General features: G+C 42.2%; 1 protein-coding gene across 6 annotated transcripts in view; it reads right to left on the reverse strand.

Moving 5' to 3' along the window:
* ECHDC1 (ethylmalonyl-CoA decarboxylase 1) overlaps positions 1–16,433 on the reverse strand; it is a 42,333-nt gene extending 25,900 nt beyond the window's left edge. For 2 of the 6 annotated variants that reach the window (XR_007707997.1, XM_035538595.2), the window contains exons 1-4: positions 16,349–16,433; positions 14,262–14,401; positions 9,705–9,926; positions 3,515–3,657 (exon numbers count right to left, since the gene is read on the reverse strand). Coding sequence is in view for 2 of the 6 variants with exons in the window: in XM_035538595.2 (XP_035394488.1) it covers positions 3,515–3,657; positions 9,705–9,924 (363 nt within the window). In the remaining 4 variants the exon portion in view is untranslated. Of the gene's footprint in view, positions 1–3,514; positions 3,658–9,704; positions 9,927–14,261; positions 14,402–16,348 lie in introns of those variants that run through there. The other 4 variants (XR_007707994.1, XM_035538596.2, XR_007707995.1 and 1 more) reach the window with 3 other exon arrangements.
* Between the last annotated feature and the right edge of the window lie 6,074 nt (positions 16,434–22,507).

Raw genomic sequence — 22,507 nt, forward strand, 5'->3', positions numbered from 1 at the left:
TAGATTGAGTTAAAAGACAAACACCCTCAATCATTTATTAGAATTGCAGTTATAATTAAGCCACTATAAAAATAATTTCAATACCAACTTGCTATGATGTGAAATTTTACATCCTTTCCTCTGAATCTCCTGTTCTCATTCCTCCCAGATAAACACCCATAAAGATGAGCTTTAAACATTTGTATAGGACCACGGATGGCTGCAAACTCCATACCATTCTAAATCCCCACAACTTTATACAAGTTAAAATTTACCAGCTTTTTATTTTAATCATTTGGATCAAAAGCATTTCAGACAAAAAAAAAGAAAAAAAGATTGTAAAACAAAAAGGAGGAGAGAAGTAACATCAGCTTGCAAACAGCAGCAACTAGGGAATAATTGTTCCTTTCTCTTCCAGTACAAGAACAAAGTCTTTAAATAAAATCAGTTGCTGCCAGGTTCAGAACAAATACCTCTTCCTACAACATACACAACAGAACACTTTGCAGAAGATTACTGCAACCTTTAAAGGACTACACAAATTCAAGAACAACTACATAATCTCACAACAGAAAAATCTGCAAAAGGTTACTAAATACAAGGTAACACCTTTAGCCTAGTCTCAGGTCATAAATTGCTGGAGACTAAGAAAATATACTGAATTAAAATCATTATCTCTCTGCCTTCCCTCTTCTTACATTCTTCTCCAGGCATCTAGTGTTGACTAGGAACAGACACACATGACTAAGCCAAATGATACCGTATGATGATGGTTGTATACGTACGTTAAATGAACTGCACACGTGACATTTAATCCAAATTAAGAAAAATAATGCTCGGGTATAGTGAAAATAAAATAATAATAATAAAGTAGGTAACAATTCCAGCTTGTCTTCCAAAAATGGCAGGAAGAAAAAGAGGAAAAAACATATCTGTATTGGTATTTACTGATTTCTAATGATCAGTTTTACAGGGGTTTTCATGTTAAAGAATCTGCCTTAATTAAAAGTTTCTGACTCATACCTCTGTGAAAGAAAACACGCAGTAAATCTTCAGCACCTCTTGGAATAGGAGCTTGCAACAAGAATATGCCAATTTCAGCCAATTTATTGTTAATTTATTCACGTACTCCCAAGACCTACTCTGCCCGTAGCCAACCAGAATTATGGTATTCAGGGACAGATTTCTGGCAGACAGAAGATGCCATGACAGTGGCATGAGGAGTGGCCAGCAGGCTGAGGGAGGCGATTATCCCTCTCTGCTATGCCCTTGTGAGGGCCTACTTGGAGTGCAGGTCTGGGTCCCCCAGCACAAGAAGGATGTTGATCTGTCAGAATGGGTCCAGAGGGCTACAAAGTTGATCAGAGGGCTGGAGCACCTCTCCTAGGCTAAGAGAGCTGGGGCTGTTCAGCCTAAAGAAGAGAAGGCTCTGGGGTGACCTTATTGCAGCGTTTCAGTACTTAAAGGGGGCTTATACAAAAGATGGAGAGCAAAAGACATCGAGTTACTTGAGTCCTGGACAACATACCCTTCAAGTCTTCCTGATAAGAAAAATAAGGCTACTAGTCAGAGTATTTTTTATCTGAATAAGAGAGAGATTCACTGGAGTTTAGTGGAATAATCACATTTTCAGCTCTAATATGGTCCTCAGAGTCAGAAGCAAACTAGAGAAGAAAGGCAGGTGAAATACAGTATGCACTACATACAAAGACAAGAAAGGATTAATAGCTTGGGGTGCAGCTGGGAGATACAAGGAGAAAGAAAGTCACCTTCATAAAGTAGAAGAAGAAGCTGTACCCCTGGCTCTTTTTGTTGCAAGAACTTACAGTCATAGAAAAAATAGAATCACAGAATCATCTAGGTTTGAAAAGACCTTCAAGATCACCGAGTTCAACCATCACCCAGACATACTGAGTCCCATCACTAAACCACGTTCCTTGGTTCCATGTCCACTCCTCTCTTAAATACCTCCACGGACTGGGAACTCCATCACTCCCCTGGGCAACTTGTTCCAATGCCTAATCACCCTGTCTGTCAAGAAATTCTTCTTAATGCCCAACCTAAACCTCCCCTGGTGCAACTTGAGACCTTTTCCTCGTGTCCTATCACTTGTCACCTGAGAAAAGAGACTAACACCACCCTCAATGCAACCTCCTTTCAGGTAACTCTAGAGAGCGATGAGGTTTCCCTCAAGCTCTCTCTTCTCCAGACTAAACAACTGCAATTCCCTCAGCCACTCCTTGTAGGTCTTGTTTTCTAGTCCCTTCGCCAGCTTCATTGTTCTTCTCTGAGCACACTCAAGCAACTCAATATCCTCTTGTGTTGAGGGGCTCAGAACTGAACACAGCATTTTAGGTATGGTCTTATCAGTGCCACATACAATGGGACAACCGCTTCCCTACCCCCGCTGGCCACACTATTTCTGAGGCAGGCCAGGATTCAGTCCGCCTTCACAAACCATTTCCATCTGCTCAGAAGTCCTCTGCTGCTTACTGCTTCGGAACCTCTGTTGTAGGGTTTCTAGACAGAGAACAAGGGAAGCAAAAACCTCCTTCGTGCCTCCTTCCTCTTAGTTGTCCTTTCAAGAACCTCTTCTGCTCTTCAGATAGCCAGCTTTTCAAGTTTCACTCCAGAATTAGGTTATCGTTCTTGGGAACCAGGTTACAAGGACAGAAAGAAAACATTTTTCTTTAACAATACCACTATTAATTTGCCTGCTATGATTTGGTCACCCTAACTTTAGCACTCACCAAAAAAGAACAGGCAGGGGATCTGGGTTTGTTTCAGGATTAGGAACAGATGAACATGAGAGGAAGAGGAGAAAGAGGAAGAAAAGAAGGAGGAGCCACTCGGGGGTACAAAAATCCTTCAACATTCTTGGCCGTTATTTTGCTTTTCCTGCACCAGAAGGAAAGGCAGACCATATCGCAGATTATGACAAATACCACGTTCATCCAGCCAATTGGTTGAATAAAATAAAAGTGATTTCTGTCATTACTAAAAGCTCTTCAACCCCCAAATTACAGATAACTCCTCTAACTGGACTACGAGATCATTGCCAAAGCTCAACTGAACAAGCGTTGCATTTGTTCTTCCATTTTATTCAGGTCCAGACACAGTGTTGACAAAATTGAAACCTTCTTGTAACAGCAGCCACGCTGCTTAAGTTTGTTTTTGACTTGAGAATATATAAGAAATGATTACTTGTCTTTGCTTTTAAAGGTCAAACTAATGAAGCAGAGGTTATTTTATGTGTAAATTCACCATATACTGTTCTGAGAAACTGAAATGAGATTTTTAAAAGAAAAGGCTAAAAATAATAAGTCATGTAGGAATTCAGAGTTATGAATCAATTACAGTAACACTTAAGCCATGGCTTAAAGTGGCCTCCAGCATTTTTCCAACCATTAAAAGCTCCATCCTGTGCTTTGCATGTAAAATTGCAGCATAAACACAGTGAAACACCTCTGTCTGATAGGGATCTCTGAATATCAGAAAGCTCTTTTTTCTCCCAAAACTTCGTATCACTACTTGCCTGGCAGTTGGATATTGCTTTGACAGCATTCAAATCAGATCCTGAACAAAAAGTATTTCCTGCACCACAGATGATAAGGCCTTTGCCATCCTTCCAGTTTTCCAGTTCAGCTACCTTCTCCTGGAGTTCTAGCATCATAGTGCCTGTTACAAGAGATGAGAAGCAACACTTAGAACAAAATGGCTATGATCAGCGTATTTTACACTACATTCTTCACTACCAAAATCAAGTCATCATTAAGATGTGATAGGCTTAAAAACACAAGGGAAAGCATCACCTTAAATCCCCCCCCAGCATGACATATGTTTTTAATCCAAAAATGTACTGCCTGAAATTCTGATGAGTATTCTGCAACTTGCATTACACTTACCAAAACAAAACAAAAAAGTGTAAGTAGTGCAAGCATAAATTCTACCTGAGTTATTCTTGTTTGTAATTGCATACATTCAGGACACACAAACTTCTTGTGTCTATCCAGATCAGTCCATCGAGTCACTTTCATGTCACTGCCATTTCACTCTGCATATTCAAATGAAAATATATACAAAAAAAAAAAAGGCAGCAGAGTAAACAGTGTTGAAGGCCAACGACATTTAGAAGTGTCCATCCAAAAGAAAACAGATTCAAAAATGGAAGCAAAATAACTTTTTTTAAAAGAACAATAAAAAAGGAAATTTCTCTGAAACACCTCTGATTCCCTCCCTGGTAACTGTCTAGAAAAGCTGTCTTTACAAAGTACATCCTAGACTTCAAACACATGGATTAAATAGTACCATCTTTTTACTTCATATATTCTCATATGTTCACTTAGGAGCTTTCTCATACTATAGACAATTATAACTGTGCTAATCCCCAGAGTTACACAACAGACTTTTTTGGGTTACTTTATTTCTGCTCTAAAGAAACTGGAAAAAAGGATGAAAGGAAGAAAATTATCAGTGCTGTGAGACAGCTATGTAAAGCTCACATTTTAAATGTGGAATTGAGAGGCTTGGACACTTCAGACATTTCATCATGAGTTGCTGAGAGTAGAATCTAGTTTGTTCAGTGAAAAGTCATTTTATGTACTGCCCAAAGCAACTGTCTGAACTTGCATTGGCAGGCTTTACTTCCAGAGACCTTTGACCACACCTACCTTTCTTCATCAACTATATATGGAATTTGAACAATTATTGCAACAGCCCATGCCCGTGATTCTTTTCATCTTTTATTGCATAACACTGAGGTGTGAATTAATACCTGACATCCAAAAGTATTCATTCCTCAGCAAGAAAAAAAATTCTCATCCATTTACAGATCTTTGTTTTTAATCTACTTCACATTATAGAATATCCAAATTGGAAGGGACTCACAAGGATCATCAAATCCAACTCCTGGGTCCCCAGAGGGCCCCCCCCCCCCCAAAAAAAAAATATATATATTAAAAAAAAATCAGACCATGTATCTGAGAGCTTGTCAAAACACTTCTTGAAGCTTCTCTGGGCAACCTGTGCCAGTGCCTCACCACCCTCTGAGTAAAGAATTTCGTCCTTATATCTCATCTAAATCTACCCTCCTTTAGCTTAAAGCCATTATTCCTTATCCTATCTTCCACACCAACTGAGCATACCCAAATTAACTTAAAGCTCTTCCTCTGTGAAGGACTCTCATATGTTCTTAAGAGAAAAACATTTATAGAAAGTTATTTTAAAATGCAGCATACCTACAGGCTGATGATGCTCTCAGCTCTACCCTCCTTAGACAAGGATGTATGAGAACAGACGTACCTTTTTCAGATGTAAATGTGCTTTAGATTAGTATCTCAAGGAATCTTTCATTTTTTTCCACGTCTCTTATTTTTTTGACCCTACACCTGTACACACTGAACATTTCCTGTCCTAAAATTGCCCGTTAGCAGCCATCCTAACATCCTGAGATTTTTGTCTTTCTACTTGTTTTCCTTGCTATTCCTTATGAAGTATGCATCCCAGCACCAGGTCAGGAACGAATGCTTTGTAAAGGACCTCCACCTTGGTCTTGGTCTCAGCCACTGAAATAGCTGAGACCATGTTCCTGAGGAAAGCAAAAAGTGGCCATTAAATATTATATACCAGAACGATTCTGGGTTTTTATGACATACTATATACCAGAACTGCGCTTTTACCAGTTCCTTTCCATTTGCTTTTATAATTTGCTCAGGCTTTTTGTGTGTTGCACATTACATCTGTTTTCACTGAATTTCACCTTTTTGATCTTGAGCTCTTTGTACCACTTAAGCAAGATTACTTTGAATTCCATTCCCCTGCTCCAAATAACCTTCTTGCAAGTTCTTCCAATCCGGGGTCATCTGATAATTTCAGCAGTTCACTTTCTATTCATCACCCAAGATACAAATGAAAACACTGAGCAGAACTAGGCTAGCAGAGGCTTCCACGAATCTTCACTTGAAATGCTTTCCCAGCCTGACAGCATATTCAATGTCTTTCCTGCAAACACTGTTCTTTAAATAGGTGTGCTTCAACACCATGGATTTTGCTTTTTGTGTATTTCTCAAGTTTTCTTACAAGAAAGGTATTTGGACTGGCATCAAAGCTTTGCCAGAGCCAAGACATAGCACAACCATTGTTCGTGGTGCTGTTAATAACAAAAGCAGTGAGGTACTGAAGAGTCCTTCCATAGAGTATTATGAACCAAAAATCTAGGTAACCAAAAAACTGAGCTTATAAAAAGGAACTGTATGAGCCAGCTGCATGCAATAGCAGGTGGGACAAGAGAAGGAGGTGAGCACCTGTCCCCTGTCCCTGACAGAGGATTCCCTCCATTACCGTGTACACTAACACCACCTAATTATTATTTCACCAACAGACACATCCCAGGATGTCTGATACAATGATGAGGACACAATAGTAAAGTAAATCCTCGTTCTGCCAGTCTTGGTCCTTCAGCATATGATACCAGTAAGTTCATGCTCCTCACAGCACTGAATGTACTTGCAATAACTCATCTGTTTGCACCTTAACTGTTATCTAAAAATAAATAACTTATTATTTAGAAATAACAATAAATTATTCTAGATTCTATATTATAATTCTAGAAAATAAGTTTATCATCATTACCTTCTAGTTCTTGCAGTCTGGCTTCCTTCTCTTTTAAATAAAGTTCAACTTTAGTTCAGCAAGAGGTTGGGTTGCTGAAATTGGTTCCACCAGGCTTAAACTGACATTATTAGCATTTGTTTCCAAAGAGACCATTTCAAACAGGTGGCTATCAGATTCCAATTAAGAAGAGAAAAAAGGCATAACAACTTCCACATTGCCCATTAGCAATTTGCCAACAATTTTGTTCTGCTTTCAGTTCCATGAGTTGCTCAAGCTTTGAACAAACATAATTCCTCTGAGATAAAAAGCTGCCGTGTAAAGTAAGTGCCTGGCAAATAGAATTTCTCTCAGCAGTTTAATGATGTTTCGCAGCTTTCTAAAGGAAGCATATAGGTATATATAAATTCATATCTGCCACTCTCAAGAAGCTCTGAGACACAACATTAACAGAATTTCTTTGAGGCAGGGTATTTTACAGGCTCTGGCAAACGAAGTTAACCAGGTCTTGCTGGAGCAATTTAAGGGTCGTACATCCTATTCCTTTCCACACTTCCCCTGAAGGGTATTACTCAATACACAGCAAATGGAAAATGATCAAGTGCTTGCTAGTTCCTCAGCACCTATGGTTTACAGACAATGATGTTAAATTGAAGTGAAGAGCAGTGTATAAATTAACATACCATACCATCACTTGTTTTGGCCAAGGGGCCAGCATGACTCTGCTTCTACTCTCCTTGCTGCAACAACAAAAAAATCTCTAGCAGAGGTGCACAGTTGAAAGAAGCAGTTATCTCCTAAACTGCCACTGTAAGATTTTCCAGAACAAATTTCTGTGGCTATTACCTAGCAAAATGGAGTACTGCTCTCTAGAGGGCTCTACACACTACTATAAAACAGAACTGTCTGGTCCCATGGATCATTTGCTGTATGCTAATCAGGGTCTGCAACAAAGACACAACTATTAATTTCCTCTTAGTTTGTTGTAGCTTCTGTTTGCTACCAGAACATTTAAGTCATTCACATTCACTAATCATTCATTTTCACAGCAGTCATATAATGTTACAGACCACCAACTAAGCCAGAGAGAAAATACCTGCTAATTTTGAGTGTCCAGTTTGAGAGGTCTGATATGATTTCAGTACATTAACGTTATATAGCACTCAGTATAGTCAAAGCACAGCTACCAGTGGCCTAAACAGCAGTTGTGACTGCTCAGCACTTCTGGAAATCAGTTCTAAGACCCTCCCTTCAAGCACCCAGAAAACAAGGAACACAGTTGTAAGTTCAAAGTTTAGAATCATAAAATCACAGAATATCCTCAGTTGGAAGGGACCCACAGGGATCATTGAGTCCAACTCCTGGCTCCACACAGGACCACCCAAAAATCAGACCATGTGTCATTGTCCAAATGCTGCTTGAACTCTGGCAGGCCTGGGGCCGTGACCACTTCCTTGGGGAGCCTGGGAGCCCAACCACCCTCTGGGTGCCGAACCTTTCCCTAATCCCCAGCCTGACCCTCCCCTGTCCCAGCTCCATGCTGTTCCCTCGGGTCCTGTCGCTGTCCCCAGAGAGCAGAGCTCAGCGCCTGCCCCTCCGCTCCCCTCGTGAAGGAGCTGCAGGCCGCCATGAGGCCTCCCCTCAGCCTGCTCTGCTCTAGGTTTAGTTTCAGCAACTTGACTTACATTACATCTGATTCCCATAGCAGGCTGGGTTTCATCTGTCCTTCCTCTTTCTGCTATTATTGCTCACTTCTCATGACTCTACCAAATAAAACAACAAAAAAGCTACGAACACCCAGCCCACAAACTGTAGTTTGAACAGCTCTATTTTAAGTCAAAAAAAAAACAAAACCAACCTGTAGAAAAAGAGCAAACAACAGTGTAATTATGATTGTGTAATAACTTGTATGCTGACAGGGAAGTATTCAGAAAGACAATCTCCATGCTAATGTCTTTTAACTACAACTTCTCAAGTTAGGCAACGATTTTACACATGAGCTCTTAAGAAGAAACAAAAGAGCAACTGCAGAGACATCTGGGTGAATTACCACAAGTTCTGTGGTTTTGTTAGGTTTTCTTCCTTTCAGCTAACAATCATTCGCGGACATTCTCCATGTAAACAGCTCTGTGCTTTGCTAGTGTGTTGCAAACTGATTTGCTGACAGCAAAGGAACAGTGAGGACTGGGCAGGAAAAGAGAACAGCAAAAAAGTAATCAACAAGATGACAAATGTATCCATTTCAAAATATTAAGAGATAAAGGCATTCTTACAGGCTTACAAACGGCTCAAGTTCAGGCACATGCAGACCCTGAACTTGTGCCACTTATGTCTGAAGAGAATTGAATAAATTGGAATGTTCCTAGACAGTTAAAGAGAAAGAGCAAATACACCTATCTTGGAGGTCAACAGCTTCTCATTGTACAAGACTAATAAAATATAGCATCTGGTTTTGATAAGTATTGTCCAGTATAAAAGCATATAATTAAGAAGATTCCTCATCTGCAACACCTGAGAATACCCAACTCATCAGATCTTTCATAAACATCTGTATTTAAGGTACAAGACAAATGAAGAAGAAATGGAAGCCAGTCTGGGAAACTAGGAAATACCAAATTGCAGAAGCTCAAGTTAGAGGGAAGATTTTAGGTAAAGAACAACATAATAAACTGGCCCTTTCAACACCATCTACAAAACAAAGCTTATATCTTCCTATCCCCATAAAAATACCATATATTTCCAGAGCAGTAGAGGCAAAATAAAAGGAGAAATAAGCAAAAACACAGTAGCAGAATAGTCTTCACTGAAAAATAAATAAAAAATAATAATAAAAAAAGAGGAGAGGTACGTTCTGTGAGACATTCTTTAAGTCATTCTTAAATGACTCTCTCTTCTTGCATTTATGATGTTTAGGGCAAAAGTACCATGAAGAAGAGAGGACATTTACTACACCTGTGGTTAAAAATCAAACCTTTCTTCTTTTAGCTAAGGAATGGTAAGGCACAGCTTTTCACTTTGTTTATGCAAAACCCTAGAAGAGCTAACTGAAGGGGGGTGGGGGGATCAAAAACAAACAAACAAAACCCAGCATCTCATCTCCATTAACTAATTAATACCTGTGAAGGCATTCATTAGCTGTGGGTTGTTCAAGGTAAGTATTCCAATGCCATTATCTTCTTTGGAAAGGTTGATGGATCCACCAGCAAACTGTTGCAGTTTCTTCTTTATCAATTCTTCCTCATAGCCATGAGCAATATTATACAGTGATACCCTTCTCTGCTGTAGTATCCTTTCCTTTGTAGTCTGAAATATTTTTTTCCATAGAGAAACTGCCATTTCTGGGAAAAAAAAAAAAAGAAAAAGGAAATTTTGCTTTGAGATCCAGCTCAGTTTTCTTTCTGAAAGAAAGATAAGCAGGACAGCAGAAACTAATATCAAGATGATGGCATCACAGAAGTCTACAAAAATTTGCTCATTACAGGCTGTATTAACAAAATTCTTAGTTTGAAGCTACTCCCACAAAGTTAACAGTTTGAGTTTTATGCAGTGATTTTAGCAGTTAAGACAGAAATTACCATCTTTTAAAACCTTTTCTTGTAAAAATGACCCCAAAGTATTTGGGTACAGAACACGGAAAAGGCTCAAGAAATGTAGTAAAATACTTGCATGTTCCATTAGACAAACATACTCTGTATTAGTCTTCCAACCCTCTTCCCCTCCAAAACAAACAAAGAAAACACACACAAAAAACCCACATCTGTGTTGGAGAAGAAATCCTACCGAAACCTCTAGTTTCAGGAAGAGGACTTCCTGTTTTTCTGTAAGCAACTATTACAATAATACCTTCCTGGGAGAAATATTGAAGAACTCAAAAATTAGGAACCAAAGACCTTTCCCACCTTCAGGTCATTCCCTGTCATCTAATTCCATTAACCTATTTATCATGTTCCATCTTAAAACTAGTTAGATTGCCTAGCCCCTGAAAGCCATCCGTATGTTTTCCCAGTATCTCTTGTTGCACTTGGAATTGATCTCCTTCGGAAAACAGAGCACCAGAACCTATGCAGAACCTATCTAAAGGAGGAAAAGTGTAGAGCAGTATTATAAATTGAGCATTGCCCTTGCTTTCTACAGAGCTACATAATATTGGTAGTCTACTTCCATGTACCAGAACACCCATGGCTCATCCCTCCACTATTTCCACTCTACAAAGTAACCACGTACACCAGGACATAACAAGGAAGTCATTACAAAATATTATTTATCTTTTGTAATTAAAATTTAATAAAGTTAAAATCTGACTGAATACAAGATCAATTAGTTCATTTTTAACATCAACCTACTGCTCTGTATCTATGCACATTCAAATATCTGCAACATCTCAGCTATCATCCTTCAAAGCTTTTAAAATTGCTTTTATTTATTTTTATTTTTTTAACAGTGGAAACATATTTCCAAAGGCAATTTCTTAGCCAAATTCTTCGTTTGATATTCAGGCTCTCAGAAGAGAAACAGTCTTCCATTTTCTCATATCATCTAGTACAGCAAGGTGCCAGAACACTAAATAAATAAATAAATAAATAAGCATAAGGGAGTAAAGTGACAAATTTATTTAATTCATTCAACTTTGACTTACGGCAATCCACGCAAAGCACTGAAAGCAAGCTGTTTCCCTAAAACTTTACTCCCCAACAGACATTCATGCAATAAAACCTCCCACCCAGCTACTAATTTTTGGTCAAGAGAGAACAAATGCTAAAAGCATGGATAGGTGCAGGCTCTTGCTGCAAAACGCAGCTTGCACTATGCTTGATTCAACACAGAGTAATTAGTTTCCCATTTTTAATGAATACAAAGCCTCCCCAATCCTCATAAGAAGACAGGTGAGACTTAATTCTCTAGGAAACCACAATGATTGGCTTGACAGGAAAAAAAAAAAAAAAAGTCTGTTCTTAACCTACTCCCTTGCCAAATTATACTTGTTTGATCATTTTTATACTACCTAGATGTTACTTGTCAAAAAATGTACAGAGCAAAACAGCTTTAAGATATGGAAATTTCATTGCACCAAAAAAAGAGTCTGTCATTTTTAACTGCGTGGTTATATGCATTAACAGCTCTTTAATATTATCACTATGGCAATAAAGAGCATCAGCAAGCGCTGGATTAGAAAACAAATTGGACATCTTTGCCTGCTGATCATGACTCATGATTAATGACTCATGCAAGGTATTATCATTGAATTACTTTTTAAAATCCATCTCTTACAGTGCCGGTCAGTACCTACTACTTTTTTAATAAATACAGGATTATTTTAACAGCTCAGTTAGAGAAAGCTAACCACTCAGGAAAAGCGTGAGGTTTAAGCTTCAGTGCTCTCAGACTGAAGGAATTTTTGCTGATCTCTGACAAACAACACTCAAAATTTCAGTAAGTATAGAGCAATCCACAGCATGACCGAGACTGAGTTTTTGTACTGCAAGTGAAAGGAATGCAAGAGAAATCTGTTGCAGTAACCAGCGCAGTGTTGTAGGACAAGCCAAGAGATATTGTACTAAAATAACATAAAATAATTGTCTATTTAAATACATTCACAGAAATCAAGTCTTAGTCTAACATGCTCTATCCATTAACGTCGATAGCACACACAATTTATGCATGGCTTTTATAATGACCAGATTTCTGACAGCACAGGAATAATGAACAATATGGACAATTTGCATCTTTCAAATTTTGAAAACTGCTAGAGCTTTAATGTATCGCTGGTAACAAGGAACAGATAAGCTGATAGCATGGATATCAAGAGTTGTACATTCCACAATCTTTAGTTATATCAGTAAGCAGGTTTTGTACCTCTTACATAAAGCAACAGTTTAAATTCCATATGGTACTCAAATGACTTTTTTAATACACTTACACATGGGCTAGAAGATCATGGGTTAACACAAACACATGTTGGAAGTCAGTATCAAAGGAATGATACACGATGTGAAGGTGCCATATACACATGTATATGTAGAGAGTTTTACATTTTCTGTGTATGTATATATATCAGAGGCCTTCTGAACACTTTGGTAACTGCCTAGTTAGAATTCAGTTCTCAAATTAATGTAAAAAATAAAATAGAGAAAATATCAGCATTGATATTCCCTCTCTGGTGGGCAGATTCCTTGGGAAAATAATAAACCCCAACTCTCAACCGAGCATATCTGTCCTTGCCAAAAAACCACTATTCTGTTGCAACCCTAATTTTTCTTTTAAAACGCATTGTATCAAACAGCAACCTTAGTCAGTACTGCCAGCTGCAATTGCCAGAGAGCATAAAGGTGGCTGGCCAGAGCAATGGTTAAAGGATACACAGAGCAACCTCCTGGATGGGTAGAACTAAGACAAACCAGAGAACTGGATGCTGGGAACCCAGGCGAGCATTCGAGCTGCATGCTCAAACGAGAAAAGCTGCACTACAGAGCAGCTACACAGAAATAATCTGCAAGTTAAAATACGCAAGCAGGGAAAACTCTAACTCCACCATAGTGTCTGAATTACTGACACAAATCAGGGAAAAAGAAAAGGGGGAGAAAGGATGCAGGGATGTGCTATCACCAAGCAGCTTACAATGACTGGCTGTGATATATCAGAGAAATAAGGATGCCCTTTCCTTTGGGTCAGGAAGTCACAGGTGTGAAGTGAAGACACAGACCTGTGCATCACCTGCAAAGAGACATCAGCTGAGTTTCTGGTTTTGGATAAAGGTATCCTGAGATAAAGTGTAGCAGGAAAAAAAAATGATAAAATTTATAAAGTCCTTAAAAATATCAACAAGAAAACATTCAAATCGCATAACAGAAGAACAATTGGAAAGAAAAATACACGACACTGCCAAATGTGTTAAAGGCAGCTGACAGGTCAAGAAGCACAGGAGAACTTGACCTGACAAGGACCTCCAGCAGCTGTAATTTCAGTGACAAGCACAGAAGCGTGAAGGCAGGGCGTGGAGAAAGGGATAGAAGATGTAAACTGATGATGATCATGAGATGATTCACAGCTTAACCATGCGTGCGTGTTAACAGTCACTGTCAAAGGCATCCATCTGTGCTAGCGAACAGCGAGGGTGACTGATGGGTGCTGCACTGGGTTCCCTCAGTGAGTGACTACTGAATGGAAGGCAAGTGGCGAGCCAATGCTGAGGACCAGCACAACTGCCTCAACGGTGTGAAAGCAGACAAAAGATCAGAGTGAAGGGGAAATACAACCAAAGCATGAAAATAGTCCATCTGTATAAAAAAGGTAGGTTGAAAGTGAGTGATAATCGTTAACATAACTGACTGAAACCTGGGACAGCAGGCTGGTGAGTGTTGGAGGAAAAGAAAAAGAAGAAATTCTAGTGTTGGAGGTGGGGGTGGAATTCAGAAACTGCAAAGAGGGCCAGCCTGGATGAGAAACCAAGACAAGGGCATGGGCCTCGTAGTGAAGAGGAGTCCCCAAACCCTGGCTTCCAACACAAGAAAGGTGAAGGCAGGAGGTATCACCCCAGCACTGGCTGAACAGGCTGCTGATACCAGCTGCTTGTCAGCACCCCTCACCTGAAGGTTACAGAGCCCTCCATCTACCTATCTCATCTGCTTATGCATCACTCCTGTTTCCTTCAGTGATGCATGGCCAGGCAAACTTACCTTACCTGCAGGTTCTTCCCATTCCAACAACTACCAGCCGAGGCAAGCTGCGGGCAGACGCCTCTCCGGCTGGCTTTACTTCAGCCGGAAGAAAGCAGTGAGCAGATCTTAAGCAGGCCGAGGGATCAGAAGCACAAAACCTACCAACAAAACATAACTTACAAATACAGAAACAAAGCTTGGGAAATTCTACTGCCCCACGAAGGAAAATACACCTCGTCTATGGCATCTCTAGGCAAAGCAGGAACTCCCACCAAGTTCAACGGGAGCTGCCTAAGGCTCATACCTTTCTCAAGGTACCTGAGAACTTGCTCTCAAACCTGCTGAACCTTGTTCAAATTTTTAGGACGTTGTTGTTGCTGTACCTACATCATTGACAAATTAGGCAGGATCAATAATCCCTGCAGTTCAGTGTGAAGATCCTTAAAGAGCTTTGCAATTCCTCTAAAATCAGACTTTAGAAGTACCTAGAATTAGAGAGGACTTTTTTTAGCCATTATAATACATTCCGAGAACAAGCAGTTTGGGCCTCCCAGTTTCCACTTGCCAGCGTTAGAAACGATGTTTACCTGTCCAGAACTGAGAGAACAGGATGTGAGACATCACGCTTCAAATCACACACCATGAAATAAGTTTTGGAAAAAGATTTTTAACATTGCAAGTTATAAAAAACTTTGTCGGTGGTTTTAGTTTTAATATGGTTTACCCTTTGCATCTCTTTCCTTTTATACTTGCTTTTATGCTTTTTCTCTTTTCAGCTTCTACCTCTCTTTTTTTCATTGTTTTTCATTCTTTCTGAACAGATCAGTTTTTGGGATGGTGTGTGGTTTCCAAATTATTTGTTCTCTGCTTAGTATTGTACTTTTAACAGTCCCTGCATACTAAGCGTTAGACTGAAATTGTCTCTCTGTTCCTAACCAATTATATTCCCTTTTAATCATGCTTCAATTATTTTTAAGATTTAGTAAACAAATCACACAGAAAGTTACTCAAATCCAGTGAAATATAACGGCCTTCACGGATGCAAAACGGCTGACAAAAGAAGTCCTTCCATAAATACACATGACAGTACCGAATAACATTTGGTTCTGGTCCCATGGTGAGCACAAGAACTGAGTTTCACAGCAGAGGGTGAGAGCAAGAACCTGTTACCTTCTGCAAAAAGCACACAGACACCTCATTGCTCATGCATTGATCTAAAGAGGTCTGTTTGTATAGCAGTGAGAGAAAACTCATTTTAAGTTCACATAAAGCTCACTGTCCGCTAGGTGTGTTTTGGACACCTTTACAAGGAACAGATGCACCACCTCACGGGATCGGAAATGACCACAACCAGCTCATCGCTTGCCTTTCAGCCACCAAATCCTGACCCATAAAAAGCATAGCGGTGAATTCATTCTGGCTGTCACCTCTTGTGACACTTTCCCGATAGGCCTTGAAAATCACACGAAGTTTTGTAGCCAAGCAGCGCTCTAATTCCACGTAGCTCAGGTTCCTTGGTACTGCCCTCATCACCACCACCACAGCCAGCAAAACCGCGCCAGAGGTCAGGAGGAGGCACGCAGCAGCGGTGTCACCCCCCAGCCCCCTGTAGTGACACGGGGCACTACCAGGACAGCGAGGCAGCTCCGTGGCAGGACACACGCATATTTTAGACAGCAGCCATCAGACTCGGAGGGGTGAAACGCCTTCCCCAGCAGAGGCTTCCTGCCGTCCGCCATGCGGGAGCGCGCTGCAGCTCTTCACCTGACCTAGGCGGGCGATTTTGGCACCGACATTTTCTTTTTCCTTTAAAACCAGAAGCCGATCTCCGCGCCGCGGAGGGCCGAAGGGGGCGGCAGCCGCTCACAGAGCAAGCCCCGAGGTCTGCGGGCTGACGCTGGGCAGATGGCGGGACCCGCAGCCCCACCAGCACCATTTGCGGGCAGCGACACCCCGCGCCGCGCTGACAACCCCGACGCCGACACGGGCACCCGGCCCCGTGCTGCCCGCCGCCGCCCCGGGCCCCGGCACCCCCCTGCGCCCCAAGGCGCCGCCGCGGCCCCGCTCGGCCCCATCCCCGTCCACCGGGGGAGGCAGGCACCGACCTGCCCGCGGCCCGGCCCGGCCCCGCCGCTCCCCTTCCCCCGGCCGGGCGGTGCTGCGGGGAAAGCGGCCCCGCCGGGAACCGCCGCCGCGCTGCCGGGGGCCGCTGCTGCCGGGGGCCGCTGCTGCCAGGGCAGTTCGTTTTTGTCTCCTCCAGTAGTAGTGTGCATAGCTGGAAGCCGGGTTTTCAGCCCAAAACCCTGAGTTCCTGCCCAAACCGGTGTGACGGATGAGGTTCAGCACGGCTAAGTGCCGGCACAACAGCCGCACGCAGCGCTACAGGCTTGGGGCAGACTGGCTGGAAAGCTCTGCAGAGGAATGGGATCTGGGGGTGCTGGCTGATGCTCGCCTGAACATGAGCTGGCAGTGTGCCCAGGTGGCCAAGGAGGCCAATGGCATCCTGGCCTGTATCAGGAATAGTGTAGCCAGCGGGAGCAGGGAGGTAACCGTCCCCCTGCACTCAGCTCTGGTGAGGCTGCACCTGGAGTGCTGTGTTCAGCTTTGGGCCCCTCACTACACGAAGGACATCGAGGCCCTGGAACATGTCCAGAGAAGGGCTATGAAGCTGATGAAGGGCCTGGAACACAAGTCCTGTGAGGAGCGGCTGAGGGAACTGGGGTTGTTCAGTCTGGAGAAGAGGAGGCTCAGGGGAGACTTCATCGCTCTCTACAACTACCCAAAAGGAGGATGTGGGGAGCTCGGGGTCGGCCTCTTCTTGAAGATAACTAGTGATAGGACTAGAGGGGATGGCCTCAAGTTGCACCAGAGGAGGTTCAGGTTGGAAATTAGGAGACATTTCTTCTCAGAAAGAGCGGTCAGGCATTGGAACGGGTTGACGGGTGGTGGAGTCACCGTCCCTGGGGGTGTTCAAGGAAAGGTTGGACATGGTGCGTAGGGACATGGTTTAGTGGGTGACATTGGTGGTAGGGTGGTGGTTGGACCAGGTGATCTTGAAGGTCTTTTCATACCTTAATGATTCTATGATTCAAGAAGTTAATGTCCCTGTCCCCATCCATCCAGGATGACACCTTGCACCGCAACACGTGCTTCTGTCCCCAGAGCTCTGCCTGCAGCCAGGCTTAATTTAAATCAGTTTATTTGGATGTCCCAACCCCTGCAGCCACGGCCCCTGCCCACGCTAGGCCTGCCTGCCACACCCATGCAGCTTATTGCCACAGGCCCTGCGCTGCCATCATAAGGAGCAATGCCCACCCTCCGTGCAAACCCGTGTCTGGTTTATGTGTTGTTCTAGGCGTGAATAGCTACAGAAAGGAGGGCTCCTGGCCGCTGCCTCCCCAGCATCAGGTACCGCTCACTGGCACCAGCGTTCTGCAAGCTGTCCCTGCATGGAAAGTAATTCGTCCTGAAGATTCGATGTAAACTTTGAGCTGGCATGAAATGGCACTGTCATATACAGGCCTGCCTGCCCTGTCCTTCCCCTGGCTGTTGGTTTCACCTCCTGGGGGGATGTGTGCTGCCCCACCAGGAACCAGATTGAGGAAAATAAATGCGCGTTTCAGTGCAGATCACTTTGAATACACAACTGCTTTGTGTATTCAAAGCAATATGCAAATGTCTGCTGCTCTTTATTGCTATGTCTTTGTTAATATACATATGTAAAGTATTTGTAGCCTGGATGAAAAATATGCTTGGAAATACTTCTGCACCTTTATTAAAACTGTTTTTCAACGCAACTGTCAATACAAATGGCATAAAGTTGGTCTAGTTGATTAAATATTATGATTGAACATGCAAAGGATTTCAATTAATCATACATTTGGAAAAATAAAATCTTTGCAGTCTGAACAGATATTTCTAATTTTCTATTGTTAAGAGATGCTGTAAAAATATGAAATATTCTGGTCTCAGATGGCAATATCTTCATAGAACAGACAGTTTCATTTTTCCTTATTATGACATTCCCAGTATACACAGAAATATTACAAGAGGTGAGCTTGCCTCTTATTTCAGTGTAAAGACTTTTCTCTCGTTTGCAGAGGAGAGATTTTCCCAGCAGGATTCAGTCCTGTATTTATTTCTGTAAAACCTCAGTCCCAAGTCAGAAATCTGCATGAGTGAAGCAGCTTTCAGCATGTCCTGCTCCAAGGCCTTATCCTCTTCTGATGCAGCAATGTCCAGGCATTGTCCTAGCTGTCCTAAGCAGAGGAGAGTGGTGGTGGTTGGAAGCTCGTGGTTTTCCAGGGAACATATTGCCACCTAGCAGCGCTCAGAGAAAGTAGCACAAACCTGACCTTAAGTTTCATAGTTTGTCTCACTTGTTGTCATTGTGTTGTACCATGTATAACATGATGATTGGAAAAAGTTATATTTAGACTACGGAGAGAGGACTCAAGGAAAACAGACTAATAGTACCCTCTTCTGATTACTTATGTGTTGAAAATTCCACCAGCAGGACGGTGACACTAGTTCCTGCATGCTTTAATATACAATAAGAAAGAGAGAGAGAGAGAGAGAGAGGGAGAGGGAGAGAGAGAGAGAGAGAGAGAGAGAGAGAGAGGCACACGATTCTTTAAATAGCTTCTTGTTCTTATTCATGCAAATAATCCCACTGATTTCAATAACACTTTCTCCTTGTAATGCTAAGCCAGTACTACCATAGGAGAGCCAGGTCATCACCTGAATTACTGAGTATGTTCCCATTTCCTATCACTGACCCCAAAGCAACTTCATTACAGCTGATGACTGTGTACTGGCTAAAAGAACAAAGCCTCGCTCTCAGATCCAAGGCTGCCAGACTGAAATATTGAATTCCAATACATACAGAGCTCCATGGTACTATTTTTACAAACTCCTTTCAGAGTCATTGAACAAACCAATGACAGATCGGGGCTTACATCTTAGGAATTATTAGATACTAACTGACACACAACCCCATGGTCAATTCATAACGAGTCCCTTAACTGTAATTTTCAGGATGAAAATGTCATCGACTCTGTTTGGAAAAATAACAGGCCAATGGTCCAACATATACTCCAGAGAGTAGATCCACAAAAATGACTCAGTACCTGCATTCTATTTCTAAAATCTTTCTCAAATTTAAAGTTTGAAATCCAAAATCATGATGCTCTGTTTCTCCTCCTCAAGCAGCTGTCTAACTTTGGAGGCTCTCAAGTCCCATTGGTGCCTGACAGCCTCACTTCATGAGAAGAGAATTTATATCAGACTGGCTAACAACACTAGCACCCCAGTTGTCTCTCCTGTCCTCACTGCAGATACTTGAAATACCCCTGAGCTGCTGCAGCTTTCTATACACAGCCCCACGTGCCAAGTTAAATTTGGTTTGATTTCGTTGGGCTGGGGCTGGCTGGGGACAGCGCAGTCACTGTGCATACTTCAGGACTGTAACCTTATCAGTCACTTGTATGTCAGCCTGTCCCTCTCATGAACCAAAGCCACCAGCACTCAAGACTAGGGTTGCTTCCCACCTAAGATTCTGTCACTGAACATGTCCACAAAGGGCTCAGCTCTTTCTGGGTAGCTCCATACCCATCCCACCATGGTGTGTTGGTTCAATGTTGTCTACCCATGCCATTTAAGGGTCTCCATCCTGTGGGCAGAGCTGACCTGGCTCCACCAAGACACAGCTGGAAGAAGAGGTGAGGAAGCATCTGCAAGGAAGCACCTGCCTGTTGTACAATGACATGGGGACCATCACCCATCAGGGCTGAGTGCCCTCTTCTGCCCCAGAAAACGAGCTTGTTTCTCTGATCACCAGTCTCTGCTGTGTTCGAGGGAAGCTGAGGGAGACCAGCCCAGGCCTTCATGCCAAAAGCTATTTCACTTGCTGTAGCATAATTAAATATTCATTACGCCAGAGAGAAGGAGAGAGGTTCAGCATGGCCACAGCTTGGTGTTTGCTCAGTCTCTCGGTGACCCAGCAAATATTGATGTATTTAAACATTAATACCTACTGTAAGTTATTACATGCAATATAGAGCAGTTTGAACAAGCATGATGAAGCAAGTTCTTGTTCTCCAAAGACCTCTGTCTCGTTATGGCTCAGCACTGGAAGAGCAGGCTTGGTGTGGCTGCTGCCAGAGGGCCAGCGAGCCCCTGCCATGTGGTCCCACCTTTCGCTGTTACCAGCACCGTCATTTGTTGGACATTCATTTGCTGGCATGAAGCGTATACCATACAAAAATAAGCTTGTGTGGGGTTTACCTTCCTACACAAGAGCTTATTTCCCAATACTGCTTAATTTACAGTACGTCTTGAATTAGCAGCTCACCCCCACAGAAGGATGGTGGTCCCATGCTTCTTTCTCCTCCTTTCTTGGAATATTGGTGACAGTACTGCAAGCCAGCTGAGCTCACCCAACAGGCAGAAAACTGTTTTAGCACAACATCTAGTGTTTGGTTTGTTTCCAGGGCCAATGAACTGAACCAGACTGGCTTGCTACCAGGTGACCCTCAGGAACACAGAAATAGGGGAAAGAAGTTGGAGGAAACCTTAGGCAGAAGGCTGTCCTGTTTTAGCAGCACTGAGCTATCAAATGGGCTCAGTCATGTTTTTATTCCTGGCTCCCGTGGTGGACAGGGCATTGCCAATTTGAGGAGAGGGAATGGGTTAGAAAATATGTGCCCCAAAACAAAGCTGAGAGCCGCGTGAGCATCTCTGAGGGGCAGCTAGTCACTGCATCGGGTTAATTGTACCGGAAAAGCTCAGCCTAAGTCCCTCTGAAGATCCAGCTCTATTTCTTCCCTCTTTCTCAGTTGTCTCTTGCCACTGTGTTCTATAAAATTTCATATTTAAAAAAAAAAGCATTGTACCTTTTTCTCCAAGAGCCTTTGAATCACATAGAAGTAGGCCAGGTGATAATTGCACAGCACATTGTAGTGCTGCTTAAATGTCAGCTGTTAATTAAAAGCCTTCTCTGAAAATGGGCCATTAATTAGGACAAAAGCAGCCATCCTTTATGGGTTCTGACTAACCAGTGAGGAAAAAACAAAACAAAAACCATTATTTTAACATTGATATTGGAGTTGTTAATTTTTATTTGATGGGGTTTATTTACTATTTAAAGAAAAAAAATAAAAATATAACTTACTGAATGTATTGTTCCTTCTTTTAAAGAGGGTTTAAAATAGATATTCTGGCATGAGAATCTTCACATGTGCACAGATTGTGATAGAAAATATTTCAGTGTTAGGTCCAGATGTCTCTAGCAGTTGTATAACCTTAGTAGGAATGCTAAAACACCGTAGATATTAAAACACAGCTCTAACCTGCAGAACAGCCCGTTGTGGCACTTAATGCATGTCTTTCTGCTCACAAGCAAATGGCACTATCTGCATGAACAACGTTACACAGGCACCAAAATATTTGCTAAATCAGGGCCAGAAAGTAAGGCACACATTTCTTCTGAAGCTTTTCTAAACCACCCTGAATTATGAGGGAGAATCATCATATCGATAAAAGGTCCACATTTCCCAGGCCAAAGACTCATACAGCTTAACCATTTCACTTTTTTTCCCTCTCTGGCCCAGGTTCAACAAGGCAATTAAGACCCTGAGTAGTCCAGTCGATGTCAGTGACACGCAAGCACTTTGCTGAATCAGGCCCATCCTGCCTGCCAAACCTCGTGCTTTCTCTCCTTGCAGTGCATTAAAGATTTCCAAAGAGCAGTTGCAGTTTTTGTCTGTAGCTGCAGCATGAAATCACGGTAGGTGTTGGCAGTTTCGTGCCTACGCCTCAGGTCCATCCACCAGCAACCACGGAGCGAGCTGGTGAAAGATTTCGGTCTTTTGCAGTGGTGCCATGGCATTTGCATGAACTACATTGAGGCACATCGCTGGAGATGCATAATAATAACAAATAATCTCATTTGTGACGAAGGCTTTATCCATATGGCGGCCAAATCTTGTAGCTTTATCTCACGTAGCAGCTAGAGCAAAGGCAAGCACTTGCTTCTCCCGAAATCTTCCCGCTCCGGAGGAAAAACATGATGGATGCAATGCTAGGGTTGCTGCTAAATGAACAGAATTGGATGTTGTTTTAAGGTAGCATTGTTCCCTACTTTCATTTACCTTTTCATTGGTTTTCATCCTTTTTGCCTGACCATCATTCTTTTTGCCTACCGTATTTTCATACTTCACATTTTATAGATAAAGAGCAAATCGTAGCAGTGAGAATTAGGCAGC

The sequence above is a fragment of the Cygnus atratus genome, chromosome 3 (genome assembly GCF_013377495.2).
Source record: "Cygnus atratus isolate AKBS03 ecotype Queensland, Australia chromosome 3, CAtr_DNAZoo_HiC_assembly, whole genome shotgun sequence".
NCBI lineage: Eukaryota > Metazoa > Chordata > Aves > Anseriformes > Anatidae > Cygnus > Cygnus atratus.